Source organism: Ranitomeya imitator, chromosome 2 (assembly GCF_032444005.1).
Source record: "Ranitomeya imitator isolate aRanImi1 chromosome 2, aRanImi1.pri, whole genome shotgun sequence".
Taxonomy (NCBI): domain Eukaryota; kingdom Metazoa; phylum Chordata; class Amphibia; order Anura; family Dendrobatidae; genus Ranitomeya; species Ranitomeya imitator.
In genome coordinates, this window is record NC_091283.1 from 119,414,509 (window position 1) to 119,427,871 (window position 13,363).

Consider the following 13,363-nt stretch of genomic DNA (forward strand, 5'->3'; position numbering starts at 1 on the left):
CGAGTGGTAATAGCAGCAATAGCAGAGAGGCGTTCCAGCTCCATAAAACGAGATGCTTTATTAATTAATAAAATCTTTGCAATTCAGTAAATCCTTGCGTACATGCGAATGCCCAAGTGTGGAGAAATATGCGACGCGTTTCGATCGATGCCGATCTTAGTCAATCAATTGACTAAGATCGGCATCGATCGAAACGCGTCGCATATTTCTCCACACTTGGGCATTCGCATGTACGCAAGGATTTACTGAGTTGCAAAGATTTTATTAATTAATAAAGCATCTCGTTTTATGGAGCTGGAACGCCTCTCTGCTATGCTCTATAGGGCCGGACAGACTGCAGAGAAGGGGTTAAGCTTACCAAGTCCTGTGTTCGTGTCCCCAGGGAGAATAGGACAGCAAGGAGAAGAGAGGAAGTCCTGTCTTGTCTGGGGCTGTCAGCGTCTGCGGCGTGATTCCCCGCAGCAGAGTGTAGCAAGATGGCGCCCGAGATTTGCAGGGTGCTTCTCGTTCTAAACGAGAAGCGCCGAGATGGTGGGCGAAGCTCTGGCATGGGTGGAGCAATAGATCGCAGCCTAGTCCGGCTGAAAGCCGTGGGCTAAATTTCTGAAGCCTGCCAGCGATGCACGCCGGCAGCCGTGACGGGGTGTCGGGTGACAGCTGCTGGCAGCCGGCCAATGTAACTCTCCCCGGGGATCAGGACCGCACCTTCTGATGCAGGAATTGCGAAGAAGGGGATACTCACAGCCTGCAAGCAGTACCGTAGGGTGCAGTGCCTCCTGAGCCGAATCCCTTGTCTCTTCTCCCGTCGGGGGATGGAGTAAAAAAGCTCCATCCATCTTCATCAGCTCTCATGGGGCTGCGGTGACGCCATAAGATGGGGGCTTTGGACTGTAGTTTGGCCCAGGAGAGGGACATAAGAGTCAGACTATGTTATCGCCATCATGCAGGGGGGAGATCGGGACCATGAAAGGAACCGTCGCCCAAGAACTTATCAGGCGTGCCCCAGTCGTCGCAGGAGAGGGTACAGGGAGGTATACTCCGCGTTCTCGCCTGTTGATGGTTCGGGGGAGAGCGGACCCTAGAAAAGGAATCCGTCGCCCCTATCACTCCGTTAATTAAAAAATAAAAATGTACAGTAAAGTAAAAAATAAAATTAAAACGTTGGGGTCTGAAAACCAGACCCAAGTGCCTCCTACAGACACTAAGCAAGAACTGGTTGAATATTGCCCAGTGAGAGGGTGTATACTGCAGGGGAGGAGTTATCTTTCTCTGTTAACTTAGTGTCCTACTAGTGGCAGCAGCATAACACCCATGGTCCTGTCCCCCCCAATGAGGCGTTGGAGAAATCAGCTTATGCAGGAGTCTATGAATGCAGAAGACACGTGGTCTGTGGTAGTGCGTTTCACCAGCATCGGTTACATACTTTTATAGAACCTCGTGTGTGACAACATGAAAATCTATCAATGCTTTACTTGTACTATCCCAAAAACTGCTGGAAGACCAACTGTATAGCGATTCACGCCAAAAAAGGCGATGGAGACATGTGGAAAGTGGATGGTTCAATGTCATCTTAAAGGGGTTATTTGGTGAAAACAAGCTACCACTAAAGATGGGAAAATGGATTCATAGGACGCCCTCCGATGTATCGGCCAGGTCAGCAATGTGACCGCTGGACAGGAGGCCTGTAAACCTTCTCCTTGTATCCCAGCCGGACCAGTGATACATCATTGCAGCAAGATGCAGACAACGTCGCACCAGCCCAGCTAATCAGAGGAAGGGCGCTCATCAGTCCCATAGAGAATAAATTAAGTTGCCTTCAAGCATGAGCAGCCCACTTCATGCAAACACAGGGAAAGGTTGCCCATTCTGACAACTGGTGCAAGCCCCTTTGGTTGGACACAGACTGATCAATATGTTATCACCTATACTGTGGATAGATGAGAGCTTGTTGTCAGCAGAGAGCCCCTTTAAGGTGCTGCCCACCTAAAGCAGGGCATAAATGAGTAAATGCTTCCCATTGCTACTCTACCTTTCACATAGTAAAAGCAGTACCATTTTCCATTAGAACATTGAAAAATGTGTCTGCTGGTTCCCCCACGATAGTGCCGAAGCTTGCTCGCCCGCGCTCTTCACCACACATAGGTTCACAGTGGAAGCCAGTGAGCAAGGTGGGGACAATCAATCAAAACCGGATACTCCTTCAATCATTTCTAAGGAGTGTGACTTGTCTGATTATAGGCATCCTGCATCGTATTCATACAGGAAGAATAGGCGATGCGTCAATATGACAGAAGGGGCTCATCAATAGCCCACCACACCTGCCCAAGGTATCTGCATATGGTGCAAAATAAACATAAAACCACTAGTGATGAGCGAGTATACTCGTTGCTCAGGTGGTCTCCGAGTATTTCTAACTGCTCGGAGATTTAGTTTTCGTTGCCTCAGCTGCATGATTTGTGGCTGACAGACATCTTGAATACATGTGCGGATTCCCTAGCAACCAGGCAACCCCCACATGTACTCAGCCTTGCTAGCAGCCGTAAATCATGCAGCTGAGGCAATGAAAACTAAATATCCGAGCAGTTACAAATATTCGGAGACCACCCGAGCAACGAGTACACTCGCTCATCACTAAAAACCACACATGATCTAATATTTTGTTGCTGTTTAACGTTACTCCTTTTAAAAAATTGCCCAAACCAGAATAAATTACAAACATCACAAGATGGTGCCAAAACATATAAAGCCCATCCTTAAAAACAAAAAAAAGACACTCATATGGCTAAATGGATGTAAAAATGAAAGTTATGGATCTGAGAAGGTGGGAACACATTTAATGTTATTTCAGAGAAACGTGCTGTTCAGAAAAAGGTACTAAAATGTTATTAATATTGGGAGTGTTTTACTTTCTCAGTCTCACCCCAAGAAGGATAAAAATGAAGAATTGTTAAATTAAAGGCAAATCAAAAACAGCAATATAAGCTATGAAAAGGTCTACAGTAAACCAGGCAACACAACAAACGTTAATATTGCGCCTTTCTCACAACAGACAAAAGCGCAGAGCTCGATCGGTCCTGTAGCTCCAGTTATTGGCCACGTTCACACGTTCGGTATTTAGTGAGTTTTTTACCTCCGTAAAAACCAGGAAAGGAACAAGGAGAGGAAAAATATAATAGAAACACGTCACCACTTCTGTATTTATCCCCCACTCCTGGTTTTGGCTTAGGCTGCTTTCACACTAGCGTCGTGTGACGGACGTCGCAATGCGTCGTTTTGGAGAAAAAACGCATCCTGCAAAGTTGCCCACAGGATGCGTTTTTTCTCCATAGACTTGCATTAGCGACGCATTGCCACACGCCGCATCCATCGTGCGACGGATGCGTCGTGTTTTTGGTGGCCGCGACGCACAAAAAACGTTCCATGTAACGTTTTTTGTGTGCGTCGGGTCCGCCATTTTCAACCGCGCATGCGCGCCCGAAACTCCGCCCCCTCCTCCCCGAAACTCACACTTGGCAGCGGATGCGTTGTAAAACTGCATCCGCTGCCCACGTTGTGCTAATCAATCACACTGTCCGTAGGAACGTCGGGCCGACGGTCCGTACCGACGGACTAGTGTGGAAGTAGCCTTACACATACGGACTGTGAACGTGGCCATAGGCAGAAGCTCACAGGGGGTACATATTTTACAGAAAAAGGAACTGCACTAGTTCTGCGAGATGCTGCACGGCTCCTAGAGTTGGATATGATGCCTTATGGAGCCTTGTGGACCCATGCACAGTGCCATCAGGGCTCGGAATACACAGCACAGGATCGAACAGACCTCCCCCCCCCCCAAACATGATAGATCGCTGCCGGCCAAGTGTATGGGGGCTTTAGTCTCACCTACTTTCCCTTCAGTGATATATAAAGAGGTTTTCTTTTTTTTTCCCCTCTCTATCCCTTTAGTGAATGTGATCTAAACATGGAGGATAACTGGCGAATACTTTATTTTAACTTTATTATTCCTTTAGTCATTTTCTGATGGCTGGCCCATTACAAGTAATTGTTAGCATCCACTTTTCGTATCCCCCCTATTTCCTCATAGATTGTAAGATTGTAAGCTTGTGAGCAGGACCCTCATTCTTCTTGGTATCTGTTGATCTGTGTAAGTTGTTATGCTGTAATGTCTATTGTCGGTACACGTCCCCTCCAAAATGTAAAGTGCTGCGGAATATGTTGGCACTATAGAAATACAATTATTATTATTATTAGCCATATCATCATACCCTGGATACCATCTTGCGTGCAATTCCCACGGGTCATCTCTTACTTTCCAATCTTTTAGTTCCCCGCCACAGTAAAAGCATCTTGCGGAGTCACGATCGCCTATGATACACAGACAATAACCGGTTAATTACAAACCCTACCACACAGCTTTTTCTCAAACCTGGAATGTCTATACGAGAAAGAAAAAAAAAACACTGTGGAAAAGACTCCCTTAACCTGGATAGTACCACTTTTAGCATATGTAAAGATTTGTGGATTTATCACTGACGTAGAAATCTACGAAACAGACAACACTAGAGTTGAGCGAATTTGCTCAAGTTCCCTCTTATTCGTCAAGCTATAGTGCTGGCCGAATAAAGGTACCTTCACACTGAGCAACTTTCCAACGAGAACGACAGCGATCCGTGATGTTGCAGCGTTCTGGATAGCGATCTGGTTGTGTTTGACACGCAGCAGCGATCAGGATCCCGCTGTGACATCGCTGGTCGTAGCTAGAAGTCCGGAACTTTATTTGGTCGTCAGGTCGGCGTGATTCGCCATGTTTGACAGCAAAAGCAACGATGCCTGCAATGGTTTTTCATGGCGCTAACAACCAGCGAGAACGATAAGTACGTCACTGGATTGCTCCTGCATCGTTCTGCTGTTGCCGGTGTTTGACGTCTCCCAGCGACCTAAACAGCGACGCTGCAGCGATCGGCTCATTGTCTATATCGCTGCAGCGTCGCTTAATGTGACGGTACCTTTAGCTGCAGAGGGCTACCTGGATTGCGGGGGCAGATCGGCTCCGCAGCTGCATGTGTCGTGGCTGTTCAACAGCTGTGAGACATGCAGCCGCGGGGACTGGAACATAATACACGAGCATGCCGAAGACTCTCAGAACACAACCATGCTCGGATAACACCTTATCTGATAACGTTTGCTTATCACTAGTTGTTAGCTAAGTTACAGTACTGGGCTCTTGGGACTGAATCCGTCACATACACACGCACTTTCTACCTTCTCTTGATGATGGCTTCAGTTTTCGGGTTACTCCAGGTGCCACCGCAGTTCAATAATTATTAGATATTTGACTTCCTATGATTGACCCTAGTAAACATCTGTCTGTCCGCACATGCACTTGATTCGGCGGAGTATACATGTGTATTTAATGAAGAGAGGGGATTTTGGCAAAATACGTGTTGCTTTTGCACCTACTGTCATTCATATACATTCATACAGAACATGTCTGACAGTGGCCAGAGTCTTCATGGATGCCAGAGCATCTGTAAACTATAGGGTCTCTGTATAATTACAACATATATTTCACTATATACTTTTTGACGTGGCCTTTAGCAGGAGAAAGAACACTTTCCTATACAAGCTGAAAGACACACACCGGCCAGACTGATGTCAATAAGATGCTCTTGGTCTCTGCCTGTTGTAGAGAAGTCTAGGTCTCCATTTACTAGTTTTTTTTTCTTCTGGTTTCACATGTTGGACATTTGCTTTAGCCGCTTCTCAGGGGGTGTTTATCGCAAATGTGAACAGATTGGCCATTAAATTTTAACATGCAGGTATTACATGGTGTGAAAGAGTGCAGGCGCTCCATACACCTGATCATACAGTCAGCCTCTCTCACGGGAGTCAGCAAGTTTGCCCAACTTTAATGTACTGTAGAGTGTATGGCCATTGTACCAGGGAAACCAAGTCATGATCACCACTAGGGCAAGGGCCAGATCTATGTATAATGTATGGGCATTGTACCAGGGAAACCAAGTCATGATCACCACTAGGGCAAGGGCCAGATCTATGTATAATGTATGGGCATTGTACCAGGGAAACCAAGTCATGATCACCACTAGGGCAAGGGCCAGATCTGTGTATAATGTATGGGCATTGTACCAGGGAAACCAAGTCATGATCACCACTAGGGCAAGGGCCAGATCTGTGTATAATGTATGGCCGTTGTACCAGGGAAACCAAGTTATGATTGCCACTAGGGCAATGGCCAGATCTACAGTACAGACCAAAAGTTTGGACACACCTCATTTAAAGATTTTTCTGTATTTTCATGACTATGAAAATTGTACATTCACACTGAAGGCATCAAAACTATGAATTAACACATGTGGAATTATATACTTAACAAAAAAGTGTTTTTGCTACTGCACTTGGGGACACTTTCAAAGTTTTTCCAACTTTTAGGACTGACTGACCTTTATTTCCTAAAGTAATGATGGCCATTCGTTTTTCTTTACTTTGAATTTGTATTATGGCAAGAAAAAAGCAGCTAACAGTCTATTCAGTAGGACTATCAGCTGTCACCAGACTTCTGCACAACACAACTGATGGTCCCAACCCCTTTTATAAGGCAAGAAATCCCACTTACTTAACCTGACAGGGCACAACTGTAAAGTGAAAACCATTTCCAGTGACTACCTCTTGAAGCTTATCAAGAGAATGCCAAGAGTGTGCAAAGCAGTCATCAAAGCAAAAGGTGGCTACTTTGAAGAACCTAGAATATAAGACAGAATTTCTGTGGTTTCACACTTTTTTGTTAAGTATATAATTCCACATGTGTTAATTCATAGTTTTGATGCCTTCAGTGTGAATGTACAATTTTCAGAGTCATGAAAATACAGCAAAATCTTTAAATGAGAAGGTGTGTCCAAACTTTTGGTCTGTACTGTATGTATAGTGTATGGGCATTGTACCAGGGAAACCAAGTCATGATCGCCACTAGGGCAAGGGCCAGAGCTATGTATAATGTATGGGCATTGTACAAGGGAAACCAAGTCATGATCTCCACGCTTCTATGAAGAGTTAAGTTCCGGACTGGACCAAGGGAACCCAGTGGACGTAGTGTATATGGACTTTTCAAAAGCTTTTGATATGGTGCCACACAAAAGGTTGATACATAAAATGAGAATGGGGATAGGGGAAAATATGTGTTAGTGGGTTAAGAGCTGGCTCAGGGATAGGAAAGAAAGGGTGGTTATTAATGGAGCACACTCGGACTGGGTCGCGGTTAGCAGTGGGGTACCACAGGGGTCAGTATTGGGCCCTCTTCTTTTTAACATATTTATTAATGACCTTGTAGGGGGCATTCAGAGCAGAATTTCAATATTTGCAGATGACACTAAACTCTGCAGGGTAATCAATACAGAGGAGGACAATTTTATATTGCAGGATGATTTATGTAAACTAGAAGCTTGGGCTGATAAATGGCAAATGAGCTTTAATGGGGATAAATGTAAGGTCATGCACTTGGGGGGGGGAAGTAATAAGATGTATAACTATGCGCTTAATTCTAAAACTCTGGGCAAAACAGTCAATGAAAAAGATCTGGGTGTATGGGTGGATGGCAAACTCATGTTCAGTGGCCAGTGTCGGGCAGCTGCTACAAAGGCAAATAAAATAATGGGATGCATTAAAAGAGGCATAGATGCACATGAGGAGAACATAATTTTACCTCTATACAAGTCACTAGTTCGACCACACTTAGAATACTGTGCACAGTTCTGGTCTCCGGTGTTTAAGAAAGACATAGCTGAACTAGAGCGGGTGCAGAGAAGAGCGACCAAGGTTATTAGAGGACTGGGGGGGGGGGGGGGGGTCTGCAATACCAAGATAGGTTATTACACTTGGGGGCTATTTAGTTTGGAAAAACGAAGACTAAGGGGTGATCTTATTTTGATGTATAAATATGAGGGGACAGTACAAGGACCTTTCTGATGATCTTTTTAATCATAGTCCTGAGACAGGGACATGGGGGCATCCTCTACGTCTGGAGGAAAGAAGGTTTAGGCATAATAACAGACGCGGGTTCTTTACTGTAAGACCAGTGAGACTATGGAACTCTCTGCCGTATGATGTTGTAATGAGTGATTCATTACTTAAATTTAAGAGGGGATTGGATACCTTTCTTGAAAAGTATAATGTTGCAGGATATATATACTAGATTCCTTGATAGGGCGTTGATCCAGGGAACTAGTCTGATTGCCGTATGTGGAGTTGGGAAGGAATTTTTTTCCCCAAAAGTGGAGCTTACTATTTGCCACATGGGGTTTTTTTTGCCTTCCTCTGAATCAACATGTTAGGGCATGTTAGGTTAGGCTATGGGTTTAACTAGATGGACTTCAAGTCTTCCTTCAACCTTAATACTATGTTACTACGTATGTTACTAGGGCAAGGGACGAATCTATGTATAATGTATGGGCATTGTACCAGGGAAACCAAGTCATGATCGTCACTAGGGCAAGAGCTATGTATAGTGTATGGGCATTGTACCAGGGAAACCAAGTCATGATCTCCGCTAGGGCAAGGGAAAGATCTATGTATAATGTATGGGCATTGTACCAGGTAAACCAAGTCATGATCTCCGCTAGGGCAAGGGACAGATCTATGTATAATGTATGAGCGTTGTACCAGGGAAACGAAGACATGATCTCCACTAGGGCAATGAACAGATCTATGTATAATGTATGGGCATTGTACCAGGGAAAACCAAGTCATGATCTTCACTAGGGCAAGGGACGTATCAGGCTACAAGCCCAGATATTACATATAAATAAAAAGTATAACTAAAACTGCTCAATTAACGACCAGCAGTAATGATCTCACCAGTACTATAAAACCCGGCTTTGGCCAACGCCTCCTTGTTAACAGCGTAAGCCCAACTGGTAAAACTCTCCATCCGAGCCTTCACTTGACTCATGGCGGGATTTTCTGGGACTTCAGAATTCCTTCTTGTACTGCTACCCAGCTCAGCAGTTACATTCCCAACATCTCGACCCAAAACAAAGAAGCAGTCTGGGAAATGCTTTCGATGCTCAGTCCATGCCACGTCACTGGGCTCCCAGTTCATCAGCTTTCCTCCACAACAGAAACATTTCACCATGTCGTTCTTTCCTGTGTAAAAGAGACCTGCGCTGGCCAGCTCTTTAGGGGTCTGGCGCACATAGCAAGGCCAGTTCTTAAAGGTCTTAAGTCGTGCTTCTTCGCTACACATACTTAGATATTGGGGGAAATTCGGCTGGGATTCATCAACTACCCTTCCTGTCTTCAGCAAAAAATCCGTCTCAAAATCACAGTTGGAGCTCTGACCCAAGTCATAGGTTGTACAGTTATTTCCTAGGTGAGGACCTGAGTTTTGACTCACTGGAGCTTGAGTTTGTATGTTTTCGCTTCTCGCGTTGAATGCGTTGATAAATTTACAGTTTGGGCTGATTTTCCGATGCTTGCCAATGGCGGTGTCTCCATGCTGCCAGCCTTCTACTATAGCTTTACAGCTGAAGCACTCGGCTCGGTCTTCCACCCCAGTATAATAGAAGCCGGCACGGGCCAGGGCGGCTGCTGAGATAGGACAGGTACTTGGGAAATTTGCAAATGATGCCAATCGACTGGATTCCTCAGAGAAGTCACTGTCCGCTTCCATGTCGTGTGCACCATCTGTCACTTTAGGGCAGTGACATGTCATGTCCTCTGGAAAGGATGGTTAATCTACAGTAGGAGAAACACAATAACACAAACGTAACTAAAAAAAAAAATACAACTAAAACCAAATGTTCCTTTAATAGGGTCACAAAATAACAGAAATTTAGCACATCAGATTTAAAGGGGTTGTCTGGCCTCTGGCTACAATTCTGCAGCCACTCTATGTGACTACAGACTTGTGAATCATCACAACATGAGCACTGCATACTGTGTGGGTGGTCATGAGCACAAGTAAGTGATCTCCATACTCCAGGCCACATTCTGACTACAACCCCTGGCAAAACTTATGGAATCACCGGCCTTGGAGGATGTTCATTCAGTTGTTTAATTTTGTAGAAAAAAAAGCAGATCACAGACATGGCACAAAACTAAAGTAATTTCAAATGGCAACTTTCTGGCTTTAAGAAACACTAAAAGAAATCAAGAACAAAAAATGTGCAAGTCAGTAATGGTTACTTTTTTTACTATGTTAAATGATATGGAATCATATTTAGTTATGATGATGTACAAAATACATATATACATAAATGCACAGATGCTATACCTGAATCATGAACACTCACGTACAAAATGGACGTTTCTTAGTGTGTGTGTGTGTGTGTGTGTGTGTGTGTGTGTGTGTGTGTATGTATGTATGTGTAACATATATATATATATATATATATATATATATATGTATATATATATATATATAGATATAGATATATAGATATATATAGATATAGAGGTAGAACACGGATGTGGATCTTAGAACTATGTCTGCCAACATATTATGGCTCAGTAACTTTTGGTGTATTGTTCTTCATGCTTGCCAATATCTTGACCTGTGGTGAATGTTGACATAACCAGCCTCAGACGTTGAAGAACAAAGGAAGAACGTTATTGTGTCCAGGAGTTAATGCTTCTATATTGTTCCTATATCCGCAAGTGGGTAATATCGCCATGAGGTAATGCATTGGCAAGCACCTTGCTTTTTCTCAATAAAAACCCCCTGTATTCCCGGTAATAAAACAGAATTCATTTCAGACACAAACTCGCTGTCTGGTGTATTTCTTCGTGCATGACTCACATATAATTTGGCCGCAGACAAGACGGGTCTCACCCTAGTAGGATATCCTCAACAGTTGGCGCCCAACGTGGGGCCAGGACAAACAGCCAGACGACCACAGCCGCACGTCTCCCCCAGGACGAACGTCATAAGTGGAAAGAGGCTGCAGCTCTGAAACAGGTGAGAAAATATATCATCTTACCTAACCTCTGTTTTCACGTCCGGCCTGGGTGAGACAGCCGGCTGTCATCTCTGGACACTAATTAATTGACCACAATTGAATGACCTGAGCCTACGAACCGGTCAGATATATAATTGCTTAATTGTGTATCTGTGTGTATGGTCTATTCCAAAGCAACATAAGGGTGTGCCTAGTGATAATCCAATAACCCATAAAATATACTGTGCTGCATAAGGGCAGTTATAACATTACACTACAGAGAGGGTGCTATATTTACCATTAAGCAATTGCCCTGGTTCCGGTCTTAGACGATCGAAGAACTCATATCACAGGTGCTCACGTCCACCCATCTACCCCATGGTATGGAGCAATAAATAAAACAATCCAAAAAATTGTGGCATTGCTGTATCCCTCTGCTTGTTGCACACGAAGTGCACAGAAATCATAAGGCCAGTTAGTTATTCATTAGCTCTGGTTTTGCCACTCCTGCCAAAACTACGGTTTGAGCCCTGGTAGTCTTAGTGACAGGATCAGTAGGCTAGAACAACCCTGCATGCCCGGAAAAGCTACTAACTGTCTTGACAGATAGATGTCCTGCCCTCATTGTATGCAAATGGGACACTAAAGAGTAAAATGCTCAAAGCAGCACAAGAGACAGGGAAGCCATGGCATGAGAGTCTTCCCCTCGCACTATTTAGTGTCAGACATACACCAGTTGGTCCAGCCAAACTTAGCCAATATGAGATCCTGCTTGGAAGTGCTCCCAGGCTAGGACTGTACTTCCCACAGCAGTTTTCTATGCAGTATGACACTTTGACCAAGTATGTGATTGAATTAACCAAACATCTAACTAAAATACATTCTCGAGTTTTCTCATCCATCCCAGATCTGAGGACCTGGAGGAAGCTCACCAGATCCTGCCCGGTGATTGGGTCCTCATCAAGAGGTTTAACAGATGTACCCTCGAGCCCAGATACGACGGCCCGTACCAAGTCCTGTTGACCACTGCCACAGCAGTCAAGCTTGAAGGAAAGCCCACATGGATACACGCTTCCCACTGCAAGAAGGTGCCGGATCCAGAGAAAAGTGGTGGCTGCCCTACTTCATCCATCTAATACTTATCCTTTACATAGCCCCAGGGGTGGCTAGTACTCAGGGGGCAATCACTCATGATGGTCTAGTAACTTTCTGGTATAATGTCTCCACCCCAAGGGTAACATCAATTTGATTATTGCCTCATAGTAGAATGCCCAGGCCCTATGGCACAGTTTGACATCCTACTAGGTACACAATTCATTTGTGTCAGCACTGCAGATACGGGGGAAGGTTCAAACTGTGAGGACTGGTCACTTGTTGGGTGGCACACTGGTGAAAGTGACTGGGGATATCAACAGGTCCAGGCCCTGCAACGAAGGGACAAATGGGGAGCTAGTCGTATGACCCTGACCAAAGCCCCGTTCAAAGGCCGGAGGGGTTTTCCAGGATCAAATCTCCCCATCCCTGCCACCCACTGCCCCAAGGAGGGATGCATAGTTTTGTACCTCACCATTGATAACCCCTCAAAGAATGATCAAGGGCTATATGTACTCGGCTGAAGTACCAAACTTTGGAGATTGGGAGGTGACAGAATGGGTAAATTTTGGTTAAGGAATATTGATTCTAGGCCCATTGCGGACACACAAGCTGTAGATGACCCAGTACCAGGAGCCAAATTCCTATTAGATTTGACTTATGAGGATAAGCTCGCAATAGAGACAGGATTCTCTGACTCTAACGTTTGGCTTGAATGGGTAAAGTACAGTGCTACTAGTGCAAACCGCTCCGCATGCATAGCCTGTACCACTGCCCGACGTCATTTAGGCACAGTACCCTTCCCGATAGATCCAAGGGTAGATGAGGAGGGATTCACATGCGCCCTGTCACTGTACAAAGACAACCACGTTGGTAGTTCACAAAAATGCCAAACTGTATCCCACTTATACCCACGGGATCACCCCTACCCAGAGAACTACACTTGTTTTGAACGAGATGCCCCCGGAAGTCATATTGATAAGTTGCAATCTAACTACTGTAACTATGTCATCCAGGTCCAGGAAGGAAGCCCATACAATGATTCCTTGCTGGTAGGGCAAATCTACTTGCCTGACGTGTATTGGCTATGTGGGGACATGAAAATTAGGCCCAGATTGCACATCCCTTGGAAAGGACAGTGCACTATGGTAAAAGCCATCATGCCCTTTCATATATTTGATCTGCCCAGTTGGGATCAGGTCCTCCAACAAGGCCAACTACCTCATATCTATATAGACTCCCTCGGGGTTCCACAGGGAGTACCTGTACGAATTCAAAGCCAGAAATGAGGTGGCAGCTGGATTTGAATCAATTATTCCCAT

At 44.8% G+C, this 13,363-nt stretch overlaps 1 protein-coding gene across 1 annotated transcript in view; it reads right to left on the reverse strand.

Moving 5' to 3' along the window:
* XIAP (X-linked inhibitor of apoptosis) overlaps window positions 1–13,363 on the reverse strand; it is a 41,766-nt gene that overhangs the window by 12,459 nt on the left and 15,944 nt on the right. Inside the window, exons 2-3 of the mRNA XM_069747181.1 lie at window positions 8,869–9,747; window positions 4,266–4,365 (exon numbers count right to left, since the gene is read on the reverse strand). Coding sequence (XP_069603282.1) covers window positions 4,266–4,365; window positions 8,869–9,724 — 956 coding nt within the window. The 5' untranslated portion in view covers window positions 9,725–9,747. The remainder of the gene's footprint in view (window positions 1–4,265; window positions 4,366–8,868; window positions 9,748–13,363) is intronic.